Source organism: Haliotis rubra, unplaced genomic scaffold (genome assembly GCF_003918875.1).
Source record: "Haliotis rubra isolate DU_JTF1 unplaced genomic scaffold, ASM391887v1 Scf457, whole genome shotgun sequence".
Lineage (NCBI taxonomy): Eukaryota > Metazoa > Mollusca > Gastropoda > Lepetellida > Haliotidae > Haliotis > Haliotis rubra.
The window spans coordinates 613,247-637,801 of record NW_025767143.1 but is presented as its reverse complement, the minus strand read 5'-3'; the positions used below and the strand labels follow the sequence as shown (position 1 = coordinate 637,801).

Sequence of the window (24,555 nt, the reverse complement as noted above, 5' to 3'; positions counted from 1 at the left end):
CCACTAGAATGTATTGTTGACATGTGACAGTCCTGGGTAACACAAATATCCACTAGAATGTATTGTCGACATATGACAGTCCTGGGTAACACAGATATCCACTAGAATGTATTGTTAACATGTGACAGTCCTGGGTAAAACAGACATCCACTAGAATGTACTCTTAACATGTGACAGTCTTGGGTAACACAGATATCCACTAGAATGTATTGTCAAAATGTGACAGTCCTGGGTAACACAGATATCTACTAGAATGTATTGTCAACATGTGACAGTCCTGGGTAACACAGATATCCACTAGAATGTATTGTCGACATACTACAGTCCTGGGTAACACAGATATCCACTAGAATGTATTGTCAACATGTGACAGTCCTGGATAACACAGATGTCCACTAGAATGTATTGTCGACATGTGACAGTCCTGGGTAACACAGATATCCACCAGAATGTATTGTCAACATGTGACAGTCCTGGATAACACAGATGTCCACTAGAATGTATTGTCGACATGTGACAGTCCTGGGTAACACAGATATCCACTAGAATGTATTGTCGACATGTGACAGTCCTGGGTAACACAGATATCCACTAGAATGTATTGTCGACATGTGACAGTCCTGGGTAACACAGATATCCACTAGAATGTATTGTCGACATGTGACAGTCCTGGGTAACACAGATATCTACTAGAATGTATTGTCGACATGTGACAGTCCTGGGTAACACAGATATCCACTAGAATGTATTGTCGACATATGACAGTCCTGGGTAACACAGATATCCACTAGAATGTATTGTTAACATGTGACAGTCCTGGGTAACACAGATATCCACCAGAATGTATTGTCAACATGTGACAGTCCTGGCCTGGGTAACACAGATATCCACTAGAATGTATTGTCGATACGTAACTGTCCTGGCCTTGGTAACACAAATATATACTAGAATGTACTGTTAACATGTGACAGTCCTGGGTATCACAGATATATGTTATAATGTATTGTCGACATGTAACAGTCCTGGCCTGGGTAACACAGATATCCACTAGAATGTATTGGTGACATGTGACAGTCCTGGGTAACACAGATATCCACTAGAATGTACTGTTCACATGTGACAGTCCTGGGTAACACAGATATATGTTAGAATGTATTGTCGACATGTATCAGTCCTGGCCTGGGTAACACAGATATCCACTAGAATGTATTGTCAACATGTGACAGTCCTGGGTAACACAGATATCCACCAGAATGTATTGTCAACATGTGACAGTCCTGGGTAACACAGATATCCACTAGAATGTATTGTCAACATGTGACAGTCCTGGGTAACACAGATATCCACTAGAATGTATTGGCAACATGTGACAGTCCTGGGTAACATAGATATCCACTAGAATGTATTGTCAACATGTGACAGTCCTGGGTAACACAGATATCCACTAGAATGTATTGTCGACATGTGACAGTCCTGGGTAACACAGATATCAACTAGAATGTATTGTTAACATGTGACAGTCCTGGGTAACACAGATATCCACTAGAATGTATTGTCGACATGTGTCACAGTCCTGGGTAACACAGATAACCACTAGAATGTATTGTTGACATGTGACAGTCCTGGGTAACAAATGTATCCACTAGAATGTATTGTTGACATGTGACAGTCCTGGGTAACACAAATATCCACTAGAATGTATTGTCGACATATGACAGTCCTGGGTAACACAGATATCCACTAGAATGTATTGTTAACATGTGACAGTCCTGGGTAAAACAGACATCCACTAGAATGTACTCTTAACATGTGACAGTCTTGGGTAACACAGATATCCACTAGAATGTATTGTCAAAATGTGACAGTCCGGGGTAACACAGATATCTACTAGAATGTATTGTCAACATGTGACAGTCCTGGGTAACACAGATATCCACTAGAATGTATTGTCGACATACTACAGTCCTGGGTAACACAGATATCCACTAGAATGTATTGTCAACATGTGACAGTCCTGATAACACAGATGTCCACTAGAATGTATTGTCGACATGTGACAGTCCTGGGTAACACAGATATCCACTAGAATGTATTGTCGACATGTGACAGTCCTGGGTAACACAGATATCCACTAGAATGTATTGTCGACATGTGACAGTCCTGGGTAACACAGATATCCACTAGAATGTATTGTCGACATGTGACAGTCCTGGGTAACACAGATATCTACTAGAATGTATTGTCGACATGTGACAGTCCTGGGTAACACAGATATCCACTAGAATGTATTGTCGACATATGACAGTCCTGGGTAACACAGATATCCACTAGAATGTATTGTTAACATGTGACAGTCCTGGGTAACACAGATATCCACCAGAATGTATTGTCAACATGTGACAGTCCTGGCCTGGGTAACACAGATATCCAGTAGAATGTATTGTCGATACGTAACTGTCCTGGCCTTGGTAACACAAATATATACTAGAATGTACTGTTAACATGTGACAGTCCTGGGTATCACAGATATATGTTATAATGTATTGTCGATTACATGTAACAGTCCTGGCCTGGGTAACACAGATATCCACTAGAATGTATTGGTGACATGTGACAGTCCTGGGTAACACAGATATCCACTAGAATGTACTGTTCACATGTGACAGTCCTGGGTAACACAGATATATGTTAGAATGTATTGTCGACATGTATCAGTCCTGGCCTGGGTAACACAGATATCCACTAGAATGTATTGTCAACATGTGACAGTCCTGGGTAACACAGATATCCACCAGAATGTATTGTCAACATGTGACAGTCCTGGGTAACACAGATATCCACTAGAATGTATTGTCAACATGTGACAGTCCTGGGTAACACAGATATCCACTAGAATGTATTGTCAACATGTGACAGTCCTGGGTAACATAGATATCCACTAGAATGTATTGTCAACATGTGACAGTCCTGGGTAACACAGATATCCACTAGAATGTATTGTCGACATATGACAGTCCTGGATAACACAGATATCCACTAGAATGTATTGTCAACATGTGACAGTCCTGGCCTGGGTAACACAGACATCCACTAGAATGTATTGTCGACACGTAACTCTCCTGGCCTGGGTAACACAAATATATACTAGAATGTACTGTTAACATGTGACAGTCCTGGGTAACACAGATATATGTTAGAATGTATTGTCGACATGTAACAGTCCTGGCCTGGGTAACACAGATATCCACTAGAATGTATTGTCAACATGTGACAATCTTGGGTAACACAGATATCCACTAGAATGTATTGTCGACATACTACAGTCTTGGGTAACACAGATATCCACTAGAATGTATTGTCAAAATGTGACAGTCCTGGGTAACACATATATCTACTAGAATGTATTGTTAACATGTGACAGTCCTGGGTAACACAGATATCCACTAGAATGTATTGTCAACATGACAGTCCTGGATAACACAGATATCCACTAGAATGTATTGTCAACATGTGACAGTCCTGGATAACACAGATGTCCACTAGAATGTATTGTCGACATGTGACAGTCCTGGGTAACACAGATATCCACTAGAATGTATTGTCAACATGTGACAGTCCTGGGTAACACAGATATCCACTAGAATGTATTGTTAACATGTGACAGTCCTGGGTAACACAGATATCCACTAGAATGTATTGTCAACATGTGACAGTCCTGGGTAACACAGATATCCACTAGAATGTATTGTCGACATATGACAGTCCTGGGTAACACAGATATCCACTAGAATGTATTGTTAACATGTGACAGTCCTGGGTAACACAGATATCCACCAGAATGTATTGTCAACATGTGACAGTCCTGGCCTGGGTAACACAGATATCCACTAGAATGTATTGTCGACACGTAACTGTCCTGGCCTTGGTAACACAAATATATACTAGAATGTACTGTTAACATGTGACAGTCCTGGGTATCACAGATATATGTTATAATGTATTGTCGACATGTAACAGTCCTGGCCTGGGTAACACAGATATCCACTAGAATGTATTGTTGACATGTGACAGTCCTGGGTAACACAGATATCCACTAGAATGTACTGTTCACATGTGACAGTCCTGGGTAACACAGATATATGTTAGAATGTATTGTCGACATGTATCAGTCCTGGCCTGGGTAACACAGATATCCACTAGAATGTATTGTCAACATGTGACAGTCCTGGGTATCACAGATAACCACTAGAATGTATTGTCAACATGTGACAGTCCTGGGTAACACAGATATCCACCAGAATGTATTGTCAACATGTGACAGTCCTGGGTAACACAGATATCCACTAGAATGTATTGTCAACATGTGACAGTCCTGGGTAACACAGATATCCACTAGAATGTATTGTCAACATGTGACAGTCCTGGGTAACATAGATATCCACTAGAATGTATTGTCGACATATGACAGTCCTGGGTAACACAGATATCCACTAGAATGTATTGTCAACATGTGACAGTCCTGGGTAACATAGATATCCTCTAGAATGTATTGTCAACATGTGACAGTCCTGATAACACAGATATCCACTAGAATGTATTGTCAACATGTGACAGTCCTGGGTAACACAGATATCCACTAGAATGTTTTGTCGACATATGACAGTCCTGGGTAACACAGATATCCTCTAGAATGTATTGTCAACATGTGACAGTCCTGATAACACAGATATCCACTAGAATGTATTGTTAACATGTGACAGTCCTGGGTAACACAGATATCCACTAGAATGTATTGTCAACATGTGACAGTCCTGGCCTGGGTAACACAGATATCCACTAGAATGTATTGTCGACACGTAACTCTCCTGGCCTGGGTAACACAAATATATACTAGAATGTACTGTTAACATGTGCCAGTCCTGGGTAACACAGATATATGTTAAAATGTATTGTCGACATGTAACAGTCCTGGCCTGGGTAACACAGATATCATCTAGAATGTATTGTCAACATGTGACAGTCTTGGGTAACACAGATATCCACTAGAATGTATTGTCAACATGTGACAGTCCTGGGTAACACAGATATCTACTAGAATGTATTGTCGACATGTGACAGTCCTGGGTAACACAGATATCCACTAGAATGTATTGTCAACATGTGACAGTCCTGGGTAACACAGATATCCACTAGAATGTATTGTCAACATGTGACAGTCCTGGGTAACACAGATATCATCTAGAATGTATTGTCGACATGTAACAGTCCTGGGTAACACAGATATCCACTAGAATGTATTGTCAACATGTGACAGTCCTGGTAACACAGATATCATCTAGAATGTATTGTCAACATATGACAGTCCTGATAACACAGATATCATCTAGAATGTATTGTCAACATGACAGTCCTGGGTAACACAGATATCCACTAGAATGTATTGGTGACATGTGACAGTCCTGGGTAACACAGATATCCACTAGAATGTACTGTTCACATGTGACAGTCCTGGGTAACACAGATATATGTTAGAATGTATTGTCGACATGTATCAGTCCTGGCCTGGGTAACACAGATATCCACTAGAATGTATTGTCAACATGTGACAGTCCTGGGTAACACAGATATCCACCAGAATGTATTGTCAACATGTGACAGTCCTGGGTAACACAGATATCCACTAGAATGTATTGTCAACATGTGACAGTCCTGGGTAACACAGATATCCACTAGAATGTATTGTCAACATGTGACAGTCCTGGGTAACATAGATATCCACTAGAATGTATTGTCAACATGTGACAGTCCTGGGTAACACAGATATCCACTAGAATGTATTGTCGACATATGACAGTCCTGGATAACACAGATATCCACTAGAATGTATTGTCAACATGTGACAGTCCTGGCCTGGGTAACACAGATATCCACTAGAATGTATTGTCGACACGTAACTCTCCTGGCCTGGGTAACACAAATATATACTAGAATGTACTGTTAACATGTGACAGTCCTGCAACACAGATATATGTTAGAATGTATTGTCGACATGTAACAGTCCTGGCCTGGGTAACACAGATATCCACTAGAATGTATTGTCAACATGTGACAATCTTGGGTAACACAGATATCCACTAGAATGTATTGTCGACATACTACAGTCTTGGGTAACACAGATATCCACTAGAATGTATTGTCAACATGTGACAGTCTTGGGTAACACAGATATCCACTAGAATGTATTGTCAACATGTGACAGTCCTGGGTAACACAGATATCTACTAGAATGTATTGTCGACATGTGACAGTCCTGGGTAACACAGATATCCACTAGAATGTATTGTCAACATGTGACAGTCCTGGGTAACACAGATATCCACTAGAATGTATTGTCAACATGTGACAGTCCTGGGTAACATAGATATCCACTAGAATGTATTGTCAACATGTGACAGTCCTGGGTAACACAGATATCCACTAGAATGTATTGTCGACATATGACAGTCCTGGATAACACAGATATCCACTAGAATGTATTGTCAACATGTGACAGTCCTGGCCTGGGTAACACAGACATCCACTAGAATGTATTGTCGACACGTAACTCTCCTGGCCTGGGTAACACAAATATATACTAGAATGTACTGTTAACATGTGACAGTCCTGGGTAACACAGATATATGTTAGAATGTATTGTCGACATGTAACAGTCCTGGCCTGGGTAACACAGATATCCACTAGAATGTATTGTCGACATACTACAGTCTTGGGTAACACAGATATCCACTAGAATGTATTGTCAAAATGTGACAGTCCTGGGTAACACATATATCTACTAGAATGTATTGTTAACATGTGACAGTCCTGGGTAACACAGATATCCACTAGAATGTATTGTCAACATGACAGTCCTGGATAACACAGATATCCACTAGAATGTATTGTCAACATGTGACAGTCCTGGATAACACAGATGTCCACTAGAATGTATTGTCGACATGTGACAGTCCTGGGTAACACAAATATCCACTAGAATGTATTGTCAACATGTGACAGTCCTGGGTAACACAGATATCCACTAGAATGTATTGTTAACATGTGACAGTCCTGGGTAACACAGATATCCACTAGAATGTATTGTCAACATGTGACAGTCCTGGGTAACACAGATATCCACTAGAATGTATTGTCGACATATGACAGTCCTGGGTAACACAGATATCCACTAGAATGTATTGTTAACATGTGACAGTCCTGGGTAACACAGATATCCACCAGAATGTATTGTCAACATGTGACAGTCCTGGCCTGGGTAACACAGATATCCACTAGAATGTATTGTCGACACGTAACTGTCCTGGCCTTGGTAACACAAATATATACTAGAATGTACTGTTAACATGTGACAGTCCTGGGTATCACAGATATATGTTATAATGTATTGTCGACATGTAACAGTCCTGGCCTGGGTAACACAGATATCCACTAGAATGTATTGTCGACACGTAACTGTCCTGGCCTTGGTAACACAAATATATACTAGAATGTACTGTTAACATGTGACAGTCCTGGGTATCACAGATATATGTTATAATGTATTGTCGACATGTAACAGTCCTGGCCTGGGTAACACAGATATCCACTAGAATGTATTGTTGACATGTGACAGTCCTGGGTAACACAGATATCCACTAGAATGTACTGTTCACATGTGACAGTCCTGGGTAACACAGATATATGTTAGAATGTATTGTCGACATGTATCAGTCCTGGCCTGGGTAACACAGATATCCACTAGAATGTATTGTCAACATGTGACAGTCCTGGGTATCACAGATATCCACTAGAATGTATTGTCAACATGTGACAGTCCTGGGTAACACAGATATCCACCAGAATGTATTGTCAACATGTGACAGTCCTGGGTAACACAGATATCCACTAGAATGTATTGTCAACATGTGACAGTCCTGGGTAACACAGATATCCACTAGAATGTATTGTCAACATGTGACAGTCCTGGGTAACATAGATATCCACTAGAATGTATTGTCGACATATGACAGTCCTGGGTAACACAGATATCCACTAGAATGTATTGTCAACATGTGACAGTCCTGGGTAACATAGATATCCTCTAGAATGTATTGTCAACATGTGACAGTCCTGGATAACACAGATATCCACTAGAATGTATTGTCAACATGTGACAGTCCTGGGTAACACAGATATCCACTAGAATGTTTTGTCGACATATGACAGTCCTGGGTAACACAGATATCCTCTAGAATGTATTGTCAACATGTGACAGTCCTGGATAACACAGATATCCACTAGAATGTATTGTTAACATGTGACAGTCCTGGGTAACACAGATATCCACTAGAATGTATTGTCAACATGTGACAGTCCTGGCCTGGGTAACACAGATATCCACTAGAATGTATTGTCGACACGTAACTCTCCTGGCCTGGGTAACACAAATATATACTAGAATGTACTGTTAACATGTGCCAGTCCTGGGTAACACAGATATATGTTAAAATGTATTGTCGACATGTAACAGTCCTGGCCTGGGTAACACAGATATCATCTAGAATGTATTGTCAACATGTGACAGTCTTGGGTAACACAGATATCCACTAGAATGTATTGTCAACATGTGACAGTCCTGGAGTAACACAGATATCTACTAGAATGTATTGTCGACATGTGACAGTCCTGGGTAACACAGATATCCACTAGAATGTATTGTCAACATGTGACAGTCCTGGGTAACACAGATATCCACTAGAATGTATTGTCAACATGTGACAGTCCTGGGTAACACAGATATCATCTAGAATGTATTGTCGACATGTAACAGTCCTGGGTAACACAGATATCCACTAGAATGTATTGTCAACATGTGACAGTCCTGGGTAACACAGATATCATCTAGAATGTATTGTCAACATATGACAGTCCTGGATAACACAGATATCATCTAGAATGTATTGTCAACATGACAGTCCTGGGTAACACAGATATCCACTAGAATGTATTGGTGACATGTGACAGTCCTGGGTAACACAGATATCCACTAGAATGTACTGTTCACATGTGACAGTCCTGGGTAACACAGATATATGTTAGAATGTATTGTCGACATGTATCAGTCCTGGCCTGGGTAACACAGATATCCACTAGAATGTATTGTCAACATGTGACAGTCCTGGGTAACACAGATATCCACCAGAATGTATTGTCAACATGTGACAGTCCTGGGTAACACAGATATCCACTAGAATGTATTGTCAACATGTGACAGTCCTGGGTAACACAGATATCCACTAGAATGTATTGTCAACATGTGACAGTCCTGGGTAACATAGATATCCACTAGAATGTATTGTCAACATGTGACAGTCCTGGGTAACACAGATATCCACTAGAATGTATTGTCGACATATGACAGTCCTGGATAACACAGATATCCACTAGAATGTATTGTCAACATGTGACAGTCCTGGCCTGGGTAACACAGATATCCACTAGAATGTATTGTCGACACGTAACTCTCCTGGCCTGGGTAACACAAATATATACTAGAATGTACTGTTAACATGTGACAGTCCTGGGTAACACAGATATATGTTAGAATGTATTGTCGACATGTAACAGTCCTGGCCTGGGTAACACAGATATCCACTAGAATGTATTGTCAACATGTGACAATCTTGGGTAACACAGATATCCACTAGAATGTATTGTCGACATACTACAGTCTTGGGTAACACAGATATCCACTAGAATGTATTGTCAACATGTGACAGTCTTGGGTAACACAGATATCCACTAGAATGTATTGTCAACATGTGACAGTCCTGGGTAACACAGATATCTACTAGAATGTATTGTCGACATGTGACAGTCCTGGGTAACACAGATATCCACTAGAATGTATTGTCAACATGTGACAGTCCTGGGTAACACAGATATCCACTAGAATGTATTGTCAACATGTGACAGTCCTGGGTAACACAGATATCATCTAGAATGTATTGTCGACATGTAACAGTCCTGGGTAACACAGATATCCACTAGAATGTATTGTCAACATGTGACAGTCCTGGGTAACACAGATATCATCTAGAATGTATTGTCAACATATGACAGTCCTGGATAACACAGATATCATCTAGAATGTATTGTCAACATGACAGTCCTGGGTAACACAGATATCCACTAGAATGTATTGGTGACATGTGACAGTCCTGGGTAACACAGATATCCACTAGAATGTACTGTTCACATGTGACAGTCCTGGGTAACACAGATATATGTTAGAATGTATTGTCGACATGTATCAGTCCTGGCCTGGGTAACACAGATATCCACTAGAATGTATTGTCAACATGTGACAGTCCTGGGTAACACAGATATCCACCAGAATGTATTGTCAACATGTGACAGTCCTGGGTAACACAGATATCCACTAGAATGTATTGTCAACATGTGACAGTCCTGGGTAACACAGATATCCACTAGAATGTATTGTCAACATGTGACAGTCCTGGGTAACATAGATATCCACTAGAATGTATTGTCAACATGTGACAGTCCTGGGTAACACAGATATCCACTAGAATGTATTGTCGACATATGACAGTCCTGGATAACACAGATATCCACTAGAATGTATTGTCAACATGTGACAGTCCTGGCCTGGGTAACACAGATATCCACTAGAATGTATTGTCGACACGTAACTCTCCTGGCCTGGGTAACACAAATATATACTAGAATGTACTGTTAACATGTGACAGTCCTGGGTAACACAGATATATGTTAGAATGTATTGTCGACATGTAACAGTCCTGGCCTGGGTAACACAGATATCCACTAGAATGTATTGTCAACATGTGACAATCTTGGGTAACACAGATATCCACTAGAATGTATTGTCGACATACTACAGTCTTGGGTAACACAGATATCCACTAGAATGTATTGTCAACATGTGACAGTCCTGGGTAACACAGATATCCACTAGAATGTATTGTCAACATGTGACAGTCCTGGGTAACATAGATATCCACTAGAATGTATTGTCGACATATGACAGTCCTGGGTAACACAGATATCCTCTAGAATGTATTGTCAACATGTGACAGTCCTGGGTAACACAGATATCCTCTAGAATGTATTGTCAACATGTGACAGTCCTGGATAACACAGATATCCACTAGAATGTATTGTCAACATGTGACAGTCCTGGGTAACACAGATATCCTCTAGAATGTATTGTCGACATATGACAGTCCTGGGTAACACAGATATCCTCTAGAATGTATTGTCAACATGTGACAGTCCTGGATAACACAGATATCCACTAGAATGTATTGTCAACATGTGACAGTCCTGGGTAACACAGATATCCACTAGAATGTTTTGTCGACATATGACAGTCCTGGGTAACACAGATATCCACTAGAATGTATTGTCAACATGTGACAGTCCTGGATAACACAGATATCCACTAGAATGTATTGTCAACATGTGACAGTCCTGGGTAACACAGATATCCACTAGAATGTTTTGTCGACATATGACAGTCCTGGGTAACACAGATATCCTCTAGAATGTATTGTCAACATGTGACAGTCCTGGATAACACAGATATCCACTAGAATGTATTGTCAACATGTGACAGTCCTGGATAACACAGATATCCACTAGAATGTTTTGTCGACATATGACAGTCCTGGGTAACACAGATATCCTCTAGAATGTATTGTCAACATGTGACAGTCCTGGATAACACAGATATCCACTAGAATGTATTGTCAACATGTGACAGTCCTGGGTAACACAGATATCCACTAGAATGTTTTGTCGACATATGACAGTCCTGGGTAACACAGATATCCTCTAGAATGTATTGTCAACATGTGACAGTCCTGGATAACACAGATATCCACTAGAATGTATTGTTAACATGTGACAGTCCTGGGTAACACAGATATCCACTAGAATGTATTGTCAACATGTGACAGTCCTGGCCTGGGTAACACAGATATCCACTAGAATGTATTGTCGACACGTAACTCTCCTGGCCTGGGTAACACAAATATATACTAGAATGTACTGTTAACATGTGCCAGTCCTGGGTAACACAGATATATGTTAAAATGTATTGTCGACATGTAACAGTCCTGGCCTGGGTAACACAGATATCATCTAGAATGTATTGTCAACATGTGACAGTCTTGGGTAACACAGATATCCACTAGAATGTATTGTCAACATGTGACAGTCCTGGGTAACACAGATATCTACTAGAATGTATTGTCGACATGTGACAGTCCTGGGTAACACAGATATCCACTAGAATGTATTGTCAACATGTGACAGTCCTGGGTAACACAGATATCCACTAGAATGTATTGTCAACATGTGACAGTCCTGGGTAACACAGATATCATCTAGAATGTATTGTCGACATGTAACAGTCCTGGGTAACACAGATATCCACTAGAATGTATTGTCAACATGTGACAGTCCTGGGTAACACAGATATCATCTAGAATGTATTGTCAACATATGACAGTCCTGGATAACACAGATATCATCTAGAATGTATTGTCAACATGACAGTCCTGGGTAACACAGATATCCACTAGAATGTATTGGTGACATGTGACAGTCCTGGGTAACACAGATATCCACTAGAATGTACTGTTCACATGTGACAGTCCTGGGTAACACAGATATATGTTAGAATGTATTGTCGACATGTATCAGTCCTGGCCTGGGTAACACAGATATCCACTAGAATGTATTGTCAACATGTGACAGTCCTGGGTAACACAGATATCCACCAGAATGTATTGTCAACATGTGACAGTCCTGGGTAACACAGATATCCACTAGAATGTATTGTCAACATGTGACAGTCCTGGGTAACACAGATATCCACTAGAATGTATTGTCAACATGTGACAGTCCTGGGTAACATAGATATCCACTAGAATGTATTGTCAACATGTGACAGTCCTGGGTAACACAGATATCCACTAGAATGTATTGTCGACATATGACAGTCCTGGATAACACAGATATCCACTAGAATGTATTGTCAACATGTGACAGTCCTGGCCTGGGTAACACAGATATCCACTAGAATGTATTGTCGACACGTAACTCTCCTGGCCTGGGTAACACAAATATATACTAGAATGTACTGTTAACATGTGACAGTCCTGGGTAACACAGATATATGTTAGAATGTATTGTCGACATGTAACAGTCCTGGCCTGGGTAACACAGATATCCACTAGAATGTATTGTCAACATGTGACAATCTTGGGTAACACAGATATCCACTAGAATGTATTGTCGACATACTACAGTCTTGGGTAACACAGATATCCACTAGAATGTATTGTCAAAATGTGACAGTCCTGGGTAACACATACGTCTACTAGAATGTATTGTTAACATGTGACAGTCCTGGGTAACACAGATATCCACTAGAATGTATTGTCAACATGACAGTCCTGGATAACACAGATATCCACTAGAATGTATTGTCAACATGTGACAGTCCTGGATAACACAGATGTCCACTAGAATGTATTGTCGACATGTGACAGTCCTGGGTAACACAGATATCCACTAGAATGTATTGTCAACATGTGACAGTCCTGGGTAACACAGATATCCACTAGAATGTATTGTTAACATGTGACAGTCCTGGGTAACACAGATATCAACTAGAATGTATTGTCAACATGTGACAGTCCTGGGTAACACAGATATCCACTAGAATGTATTGTCGACATATGACAGTCCTGGGTAACACAGATATCCACTAGAATGTATTGTTAACATGTGACAGTCCTGGGTAACACAGATATCCACCAGAATGTATTGTCAACATGTGACAGTCCTGGCCTGGGTAACACAGATATCCACTAGAATGTATTGTCGACACGTAACTGTCCTGGCCTTGGTAACACAAATATATACTAGAATGTACTGTTAACATGTGACAGTCCTGGGTATCACAGATATATGTTATAATGTATTGTCGACATGTAACAGTCCTGGCCTGGGTAACACAGATATCCACTAGAATGTATTGTTGACATGTGACAGTCCTGGGTAACACAGATTTCCACTAGAATGTATTGTTGACATGTGACAGTCCTGGGTAACACAGATATCCACTAGAATGTATTGTTAACATGTGACAGTCCTGGGTAACACAGATATCCACTAGAATGTATTGTCAACATGTGACAGTCCTGGCCTGGGTAACACAGATATCCACTAGAATGTATTGTCGACACGTAACTCTCCTGGCCTGGGTAACACAAATATATACTAGAATGTACTGTTAACATGTGCCAGTCCTGGGTAACACAGATATATGTTAAAATGTATTGTCGACATGTAACAGTCCTGGCCTGGGTAACACAGATATCATCTAGAATGTATTGTCGACATATGACAGTCCTGGGTAACACAGATATCCACTAGAATGTATTGTCAACATGTGACAGTCCTGGGTAACACAGATATCCACTAGAATGTATTGCCGACATGTGACAGTCCTGGGTAACACAGATATCCACTAGAATGTATTGTCGACATGTAACAGTCCTGGCCTGGGTAACACAGATATATGTTAGAATGTATGTCGACATGTGACAGTCCTGGGTAACACAGATATCCACTAGAATGTATTGTCGACATGTAACAGTCCTGGCCTGGGTAACACAGATATATGCTAGAATGTATGTCGACATGTGACAGTCCTGGGTAACACAGATATCCACTAGAATGTATTGTCGACATGTAACAGTCCTGGCCTGGGTAACACAGATATATGCTAGAATGTATGTCGACATGTGAGAGTCCTGGGTAACACAGATATCCTCTAGAATGTATTGTCAACATGTGGCAGTCCTGGGTAACACAGATATCATCTAGAATGTATTGTCGACATGTAACAGTCCTGGCCTGGGTAACACAGATATCCACTAGATTGTATTGTTAACATGTGACAGTCTTGGGTAAGACAGATATCCACTAGAATGTATTGTTAACATGTGACAGTCCTGGGTAACACAGATATCAACTAGAATGTATTGTTAACATGTGACAGTCCTGGGTAACACAGATATCCACTAGAATGTATTGTCAACATGTGACAGTCCTGGGTAACACAGATATCAACTAGAATGTATTGTTAACATGTGACAGTCCTGGGTAACACAGATATCCACTAGAATGTATTGTCGACATGTGTCACAGTCCTGGGTAACACAGATATCCACTAGAATGTATTGTTGACATGTGACAGTCCTGGGTAACACAAATATCCACTAGAATGTATTGTCGACATATGACAGTCCTGGGTAACACAGATATCCACTAGAATGTATTGTCAACATGTGACAGTCCTGGGTAAAACAGACATCCACTAGAATGTACTCTTAACATGTGACAGTCTTGGGTAACACAGATATCCACTAGAATGTATTGTCAAAAAGTGACAGTCCTGGGTAAAACAGACATCCACTAGAATGTACTCTTAACATGTGACAGTCCTGGGTAACACAGATATCCACTAGAATGTATTGTCAACATGTGACAGTCCTGGGTAACACAGATATCAACTAGAATGTATTGTTAACATGTGACAGTCCTGGGTAACACAGATATCCACTAGAATGTATTGTCAACATGTGACAGTCCTGGGTAACACAGATATCCACTAGAATGTATTGTCGACATACTACAGTCCTGGGTAACACAGATATCCACTAGAATGTATTGTCAACATGTGACGGTCCTGGATAACACAGATGTCCACTAGAATGTATTGTCGACATGTGACAGTCCTGGGTAACACAGATATCTACTAGAATGTATTGTCGACATATGACAGTCCTGGGTAACACAGATATCCACTAGAATGTATTGTTAACATGTGACAGTCCTGGGTAACACAGATATCCACCAGAATGTATTGTCAACATGTGACAGTCCTGGCCTGGGTAACACAGATATCCACTAGAATGTATTGTCGACACGTAACTGTCCTGGCCTTGGTAACACAAATATATACTAGAATGTACTGTTAACATGTGACAGTCCTGGGTATCACAGATATATGTTATAATGTATTGTTGACATGTAACAGTCCTGGCCTGGGTAACACAGATATCCACTAGAATGTATTGGTGACATGTGACAGTCCTGGGTAACACAGATATCCACTAGAATGTACTGTTCACATGTGACAGTCCTGGGTAACACAGATATATGTTAGAATGTATTGTCGACATGTATCAGTCCTGGCCTGGGTAACACAGATATCCACTAGAATGTATTGTCAACATGTGACAGTCCTGGGTAACACAGATATCATCTAGAATGTATTGTCGACATATGACAGTCCTGGGTAACACAGATATCCACCAGAATGTATTGTCAACATGTGACAGTCCTGGGTAACACAGATATCCACTAGAATGTATTGTCAACATGTGACAGTCCTGGGTAACACAGATATCCACTAGAATGTATTGTCAACATGTGACAGTCCTGGGTAACATAGATATCCACTAGAATGTATTGTCAACATGTGACAGTCCTGGGTAACACAGATATCCACTAGAATGTATTGTCGACATATGACAGTCCTGGGTAACACAGATATCATCTAGAATGTATTGTTAACATGTGACAGTCCTGGGTAACACAGATATCCTCTAGAATGTATTGTCAACATGTGACAGTCCTGGATAACACAGATATCCACTAGAATGTATTGTTAACATGTGACAGTCCTGGGTAACACAGATATCCACTAGAATGTATTGTCAACATGTGACAGTCCTGGCCTGGGTAACACAGATATCCACTAGAATGTATTGTCGACACGTAACTCTCCTGGCCTGGGTAACACAAATATATACTAGAATGTACTGTTAACATGTGACAGTCCTGGGTAACACAGATATATGTTAGAATGTATTGTCGACATGTAACAGTCCTGGCCTGGGTAACACAGATATCCACTAGAATGTATTGTCAACATGTGACAGTCTTGGGTAACACAGATATCCACTAGAATGTATTGTCAACATGTGACAGTCCTGGGTAACACAGATATCTACTAGAATGTATTGTCGACATGTGACAGTCCTGGGTAACACAGATATCCACTAGAATGTATTGTCAACATGTGACAGTCCTGGGTAACACAGATATCCACTAAAATGTATTGTCAACATGTGACAGTCCTGGGTAACACAGATATCCACTAGAATGTATTGTCGACATGTAACAGTCCTGGGTAACACAGATATCCACTAGAATGTATTGTCAACATGTGACAGTCCTGGGTAACACAGATATCATCTAGAATGTATTGTCAACATATGACAGTCCTGGATAACACAGATATCATCTAGAATGTATTGTCAACATGTGACAGTCCTGGGTAACACAGATATCCACTAGAATGTATTGTTGACATGTGACAGTCTTGGGTAACACAGATATCCACTAGAATGTATTGTTAACATGTGACAGTCTTGGGTAACACAGATATCCACTAGAATGTATTGTCAACATGTGACAGTCCTGGGTAACACAGATATCATCTAGAATGTATTGTCAACATATGACAGTCCTGGATAACACAGATATCATCTAGAATGTATTGTCAACATGTGACAGTCCTGGGTAACACAGATATCATCTAGAATGTATTGTTGACATATGACAGTCCTGGGTAACACAGATATCCACTAGAATGTATTGTCAACATGTGACAGTCCTGGGTAACACAGATATCCACTAGAATGTATTGTCAACATGTGACAGTCCTGGGTAACACAGATATCATCTAGAATGTATTGTCGACATATGACAGTCCTGGATAACACAGATATCCACTAGAATGTATTGTCGACATGTAACAGTCCTGGGTAACACAGATATCCACTAGAATGTATTGCCGACATGTGACAGTCCTGGGTAACACAGATATCCACTAGAATGTATTGTCGACATGTAACAGTCCTGGCCTGGGTAACACAGATATATGTTAGAATGTATGTAGACATGTGACAGTCCTGGGTAACACAGATATCCACTAGAATGTATTGTCGACATGTAACAGTCCTGGCCTGGGTAACACAGATATATGCTAGAATGTATGTCGACATGTGACAGTCCTGGGTAACACAGATATCCACTAGAATGTATTGTCGACATGAAACAGTCCTGGGTAACACAGATATATGCTAGAATGTATGTCGACATGTGACAGTCCTGGGTAACACAGATATCCACTAGAATGTATTGTCGACATGTAACAGTCCTGGGTAACACAGATATATGCTAGAATGTATGTCGACATGTGACAGTCCTGGGTAACACAGATATCCACTAGAATGTATTGTCGACATGTAACAGTCCTGGCCTGGGTAACACAGATATATACTAGAATGTATTGTCTGCATGTTTCAGTCCTCGCCGTCCACGGTGTCATATCGTGTGATTGGGGGACCTATGGCGAACACTGCAACCTCACCTGTCCTCTGAACTGTCAAACTAACGAAGTGAAACAACTGCGTCACTGTCACCGCGAGACAGGCAAGTGTTCTGAAGGTTGTATTGCGGGATGGTTCGGCGACATGTGCAACACTCACTGCCACCAGAACTGCAGGAACGACGTTTGTAACCGCCAAAATGGACAGTGCTTCCTGGGTTGTAAGGACAACCGCACATACTACGGCGACTTCTGCAATGTCACTAAACGTAAGTCGTCTGTCATCAGCTCAAATACAAGGCGATATTCTCTGCAATATAAGGCTATTTTCTCTGCAATTTAGGCTATTTTCTGTGCATTTACAAAAAGGCCATATTGTCTCCTATATGAGGCTATATTGTCTAATATCAAAGGCTCTGTTGTCTACTATATGAGGCTATATTGTCTACTATATAAGGCTATATTGTCTACTATGCAAGGCTATATTGTCTACTATACAAGGCTATGTTGTCTACTATATAAGGCTATGTTGTCTACTATATAAGGCTATTTGTCTACTATATAAGGCTATATTGTCTACTATACAAGGCTATGTTGTCTACTATGTAAGGCTATGTTGTCTACTATATAAGGCTATTTGTCTACTATATAAGGATATATTGTCTACTAAATAAGGCTATATTGTCTACTATACAAGGCTATATTGTCTACTATATAAGGATATATTGTCTACTATATAAGGCTAAATTGTCTACTATATAAGGCTATATTGTCTACAATATAAGGCTATATTGTCTACTATATCAGGCTATATTGTCTACAATATAAGGCTATATTGTCTACTATACAAGGCTATGTTGTCTACTATGTAAGGCTATGTTGTCTACTATATAAGGCTATTTGTCTACTATATAAGGCTATATTGTCTACTATATAAGGCTATTTGTCTACTATATAAGGCTATATTGTCTACTAAATAAGGCTATATTGTCTACTATACAAGGCTATATTGTCTACTATATAAGGATATATTGTCTACTATATAAGGCTAAATTGTCTACTATATAAGGCTATATTGTCTACAATATAAGGCTTTATTGTCTACTATATCAGGCTATATTGTCTACTATACAAGGCTATATTGACTACTATATAAGGCTATATTGTCTACTATATAAGGCTATATTGTCTACAATATAAGGCTATATTGTCTACTATATCAGGCTATATTGTCTACTATACAAGGCTATATTGTCTACTATACAAGGCTATATTGACTACTATATAAGGCTATATTGTCTACTAAATAAGGCTATATTGTATACAATATAAGGCTATATTGTCTTCTATATAAGGCTATATTGTCTACAATATAAGGCTATATTGTCTTCTATATAAGGCTATATTGCCTTCTATATAAGGCTATTTTAAAGACTTCCCTTTTCAGATCAGGATTCGATTTGTTTAGTTTTCGTAATGAAGGCTTGTTGGGCCTGTTGCTTCCCTCGTTCTATGAAAAATAATTCTCATCTTCGCAAATGACGGCGTTTTTACGAGACTTGGTCTAAATCTCTTTTTTTTCTTCTGTGATACTTTGCGATTTCTGATAGCACCAAACGAAACTCTTCCTCAGATATTTTAGAGTCAGTGACCGCGGTGGAAATATTATCGTCTATCCTGTTTAACTTTGCTTCGTCTAGAATTCTAATTTCGTAGTGTTTCAGTGCTTTTTATGTTGCAGTCTGAGAGACACGTATTTAAGGGTCAATCCCATCCACCGTGCCACCGGCTGTTGTTTTGATGCCTAACACCACGGGTGCAGCCACGATGGTGGATAATAACCCGATACCTGCTACGCCTAATCCCTTACTGACTGAAACCAGAGCGCTGTCAACACCGTCCACGGAATTGACGGCCGTGTGATATTTTTTTCTGTAATGCCGACCGCGTATCGCATTCACGGTTTAGTTGTTGTTTGATCTCGCATATCTGTCGCAAACGAAACCCATCTACGGTTTCCAGTGTGTTCGCCACTTCATCCACGACTGGGTACAGTCCCATTCTGTATATACTCTCTTATGAAATGATATTTAATTGGTCCTCCGTCAATCGTCGGTGAATATACTCTTTTAAGCCAATCAAATGAAAATGTTCGGATAAAAATGGCCTCGAATGTAATGGTGTATCCATCCTGAATAACCTGGACTCTATCGAGGTTTGTGGTGGGGACTGTTCCTGGTTGTACGTAAATATGACAGCGTTGATTTTCATGGTGTTTATACCAGCGTTTGTATAACACACCCAGAAGCTGCACCTTTTGTGCGGGGGCATCTCTAAGAAAGACTTCGATAATAAAGGTAGAACCCTGTATCCTAAAACCCCCTGAGTCTGGGGCTTTGAGAAAAAAAATTAAATACGTCTATTGTGTTCCGTATTCCGGACGGCAACTAGCATGTTAGCTGTTGGATCTGGTAATGGTGTTGTGTAAATTCCATTTTCCTCAATCGGAATTAAACTGTCCTGTAGAACCCCTTTGTTTTTTTGCTCGAGCACATTACGATTATCATCCGTGATAAGACAGGGGTAGGTCAGGACCAGGTTAATAATCCAGTTCAACTGAGATTCGAAGACAACTTCTCGTCGTTTGTACACGTTGTGTTTTTAAATGCAGGACGTACAAGATGTTTTCATCGCTGGGCGGATCGAATCCCCACATGTCCCCGAGATCAGCTAGCGTTACGTTGGGATGATGATTTATACAAAATTACGAAATGGTTTTCAATTGGTTATCGGATAATTCCTCGGACCTGTACTTTAAACCCATGAGATCTATGTGGTCGAGCAGGTAAATTTTGGTGAGCGATATTCTGTCTTCCACGGTCAAGGTGACTCCCTGCAGACTGGTGTAGGCATTAACGTTCACCCGCACATAAACGGAGCAAACTTGGTATTGTTATTGTTTGGCCCACCAGAGATTGATCCCTTTTACGATTTTGATGACGACATGCGCCGACGGTGGTTCGTCGAGGTAGACTTGGATGTACAGCATGAATTTCGCTGGCAGATTTTCCAGACTGTCAAATTCCGACACCATCTGCAATCCCACGTTTTGCATCCCGGATTTCTCGACAGCATGTGGGCTACTTTGCCTCAACGTGCTGACGATCATGATCCATCTTTGCATAGGGACATAATCCACGAGAAGGGTTCCGTTGTTCACGACTTTTGTCAGGTAGGGATCTCTGTTGTCCGTGAAAACGTGGGGAGAGTCGAGCGTGATGTTGAGATTCCAGTCGATTTGGGATGGCACTAATACCCATTTGTTGTCGTCGTTGAAGATAGGAGGTACTGCATGTTTCTGGAGATGTCCGTATCCCGACGTTGTCCAGGTGGAACAGCCTGCCGTGGAACGCCAGCGGTTATCATCCATTTGTCCTCGCCATTATGATGAGGTCGTATCACGGTTGCTGACCGCTTCCTTCGGTATTGACGAAATCGCCTTATGTCGCTCTTACTACCAGCCGCAGTAGAGGGCAGCAGTTTGACACGTTTGTAAATGTTGTTTTTCAGTTGCAAGGCGTACAGTTTGCCGTCGACTCCGGTTCGTCGAATCCGCGATGTCCCTGAGGTCGGAAATCGCTATGTTGGCGCTTATGTTTCTAACGCATGTTCCTGGACGCTTGAGACTCACTATGTGTGCAGCCCGCGGCTGAGATATCCTATACGCACGGGATCGTGTTTAATGTCTAAAACCAATATTTTCAATTCCGAGATTGAATGATTCGATCTGAACATACGTGTGTGGGCCGTGCTGTGCTCAGACGGAAATGCGTCTCAGCATCACGGTCATGAAGGACAGCTTACGACGCCGCAGAAACAGTCCATGTCAAACTTCGAGGATGACATTGCTAGACCGGTCGATCTGCTGAATGCCATCGGACGCTTATGTTTGGCGTGAGACTGTACATGGCCCGGTTTACATGCGACTTTAGGGTGAACAGAGTGGTGGGCTACAGCAATGAAATCGCCATCGCAACTGGTTGATCAAAAGTCTGGTTTGAACCAGGACGTCAATAACGTGAGTCGGGTTGTGTCGCCGCATGAAACGGGCATCATGACACTGACACTGGAAGAAGTAGCACCACCATGCCAACAACAGCAGCAGCTGCCCCCACACGTGCAGGCACACAATCAGCGGCATGTCAATCGCAAAACAGCGTTTGTGGTCGCCAGGATCGCGTTGGCCAGCGCCTCATTTGGTTCAAATTTCCTTAGCCGTGACGTACACCAGACCCACCATGGCGCAACGAAAGCCCACAGGTTTTGACCAAGACACGTCATCAAGAAGCCTAACAACCAGGAAACGATGCTGCCCAAGATGCCAGGCAGAGCTTTCGGTGGCTTTGCCGGCCTTGCCGGCTGTTTAGGCAGGGCTTCGCCGAGAGATTTCAAATGTTTTTTTTGATCCAGTCTCTGACGCCGCCGCCTGATGATGATGATGGGTTTGAATTCGTTGGTGGTGTACCACCACCACCCGTCAGCCATACGACCAGGGTTGATATGATGAAGCTCAAAGCCGCGGAGAACGCTGGCGATGGTTATTCCTTGTTCCTGAACAGAATTCGATCCTGTCGGCCAGCTGGTGTCCTCGCTCAAGACTCAGTCGATGGTTTCGCACGTATTGATTTTATGCGACCTGAGGGCTTCCCGGTTGAGGAAGCAGCTTCCAATCTGGTCCGCCTGTCGCCTTCCAGGTCACACAATCTTTGTCGATGTTTTTCATGGCTTCGCTATCGTCCATGATTCTTTTCTCGCGAGCGATGTGCTCATCGATTTCGCTCAGTTTACCCATGTTGTTCATTAAAGTTCTCCTCGCGCGACGCTGGCGGCTTCGTTTCAGACCCAGACCTCGGGTTCCCAAAGAGGAAATTCAAACCGGCAAGGGTTCGCTGGAGTATGTGACCAATATTTTTCGATTTCATCCGACGCTTATTGGTGCACTGGGGCATTTCTCTCGATCAGCGCTTAGCATCACCGAAGTTCGGTCCTTACGCTTTGCAGATCTCGACGACCTTCGCAGAAGCTGTTTGGGTCGCACCGAATGCAATCTTGCAGGTTTAGTTCGCCGCATATCAGCTGACTACTGCCATGACAACTGGCTAGCTTCAACAGGGCGAGCGTTTTTCTCGTGTGCTTGTTCATGAGATCGACTCGATGAGCCTTCAATCGCAGCCCCTTCGTCGATTTTGAACTTTGATAGTCGCGACCCAATGGTTTGACACAATTTAATTTGGCGCTTTAGGGCATCGTAATAATCGCCCACGGCCCGTTTTAAAAGCTCGCTGTTCTACAGTGTCCCCCATGAACGAGGTGTCCATGGCTGCTGCATCATCGTCGTTCAGATGGTGTATGTCGAATCGCCCATGGGAATACCGTATGCGCCATTTTATTTTTTATATAAACTTATAGTATACATAGTTTCAATATAAACAGTGTCACAATATGGACGAAAGCTAGATCCTTTCCGAAGATCTAGAGCATCCCTGGGTGTCAAATCCATGTGTCAGTCGGTGACGATCACTAACAATCCGGAGCAAAACAAACGCTGCTGGTTCGACGCCATAGACCCGCATGGATCGAATGGCTTTCCAGATCACGTTGGAGTCCACGACCGACAAACGTATCCTGGTCGTGCCATCATCAAGAAAACCACCATCAAATTCAACGGAACGAGGTGACTTCAGTGACATGTTTTACTGTTACATGGACCTATGGAGAACCTGGAACGAGAGCGATGGCATGTTGTATCAAGGAATTTGTCGTGATAACGACCAATCGAACAACCTACGTGTGGGGTACAGTTTCACGCAAGACCACCTCGGCAAAATAACAACGGGAGCCGTCACCGCGGTGTATGGGAATCAGTTTTGCATACCGCGCAACTTTGAGCTACTGGAGGGGCACATGCCGTTTTACCATGCCACGATGGGCGTCAGGCT

At 41.5% G+C, this 24,555-nt stretch overlaps 1 protein-coding gene across 2 annotated transcripts in view; it reads left to right on the top strand.

Annotated features, from left to right (window-relative positions):
* Positions 1 to 24,555, top strand: part of LOC124290105 — a 138,013-nt gene that overhangs the window by 61,403 nt on the left and 52,055 nt on the right. For both annotated transcript variants that reach the window (XM_046726791.1, XM_046726792.1), the window contains exon 3: positions 18,535 to 18,825. In XM_046726791.1, the coding sequence (XP_046582747.1) occupies positions 18,535 to 18,825 (291 nt within the window). The remainder of the gene's footprint in view (positions 1 to 18,534; positions 18,826 to 24,555) is intronic.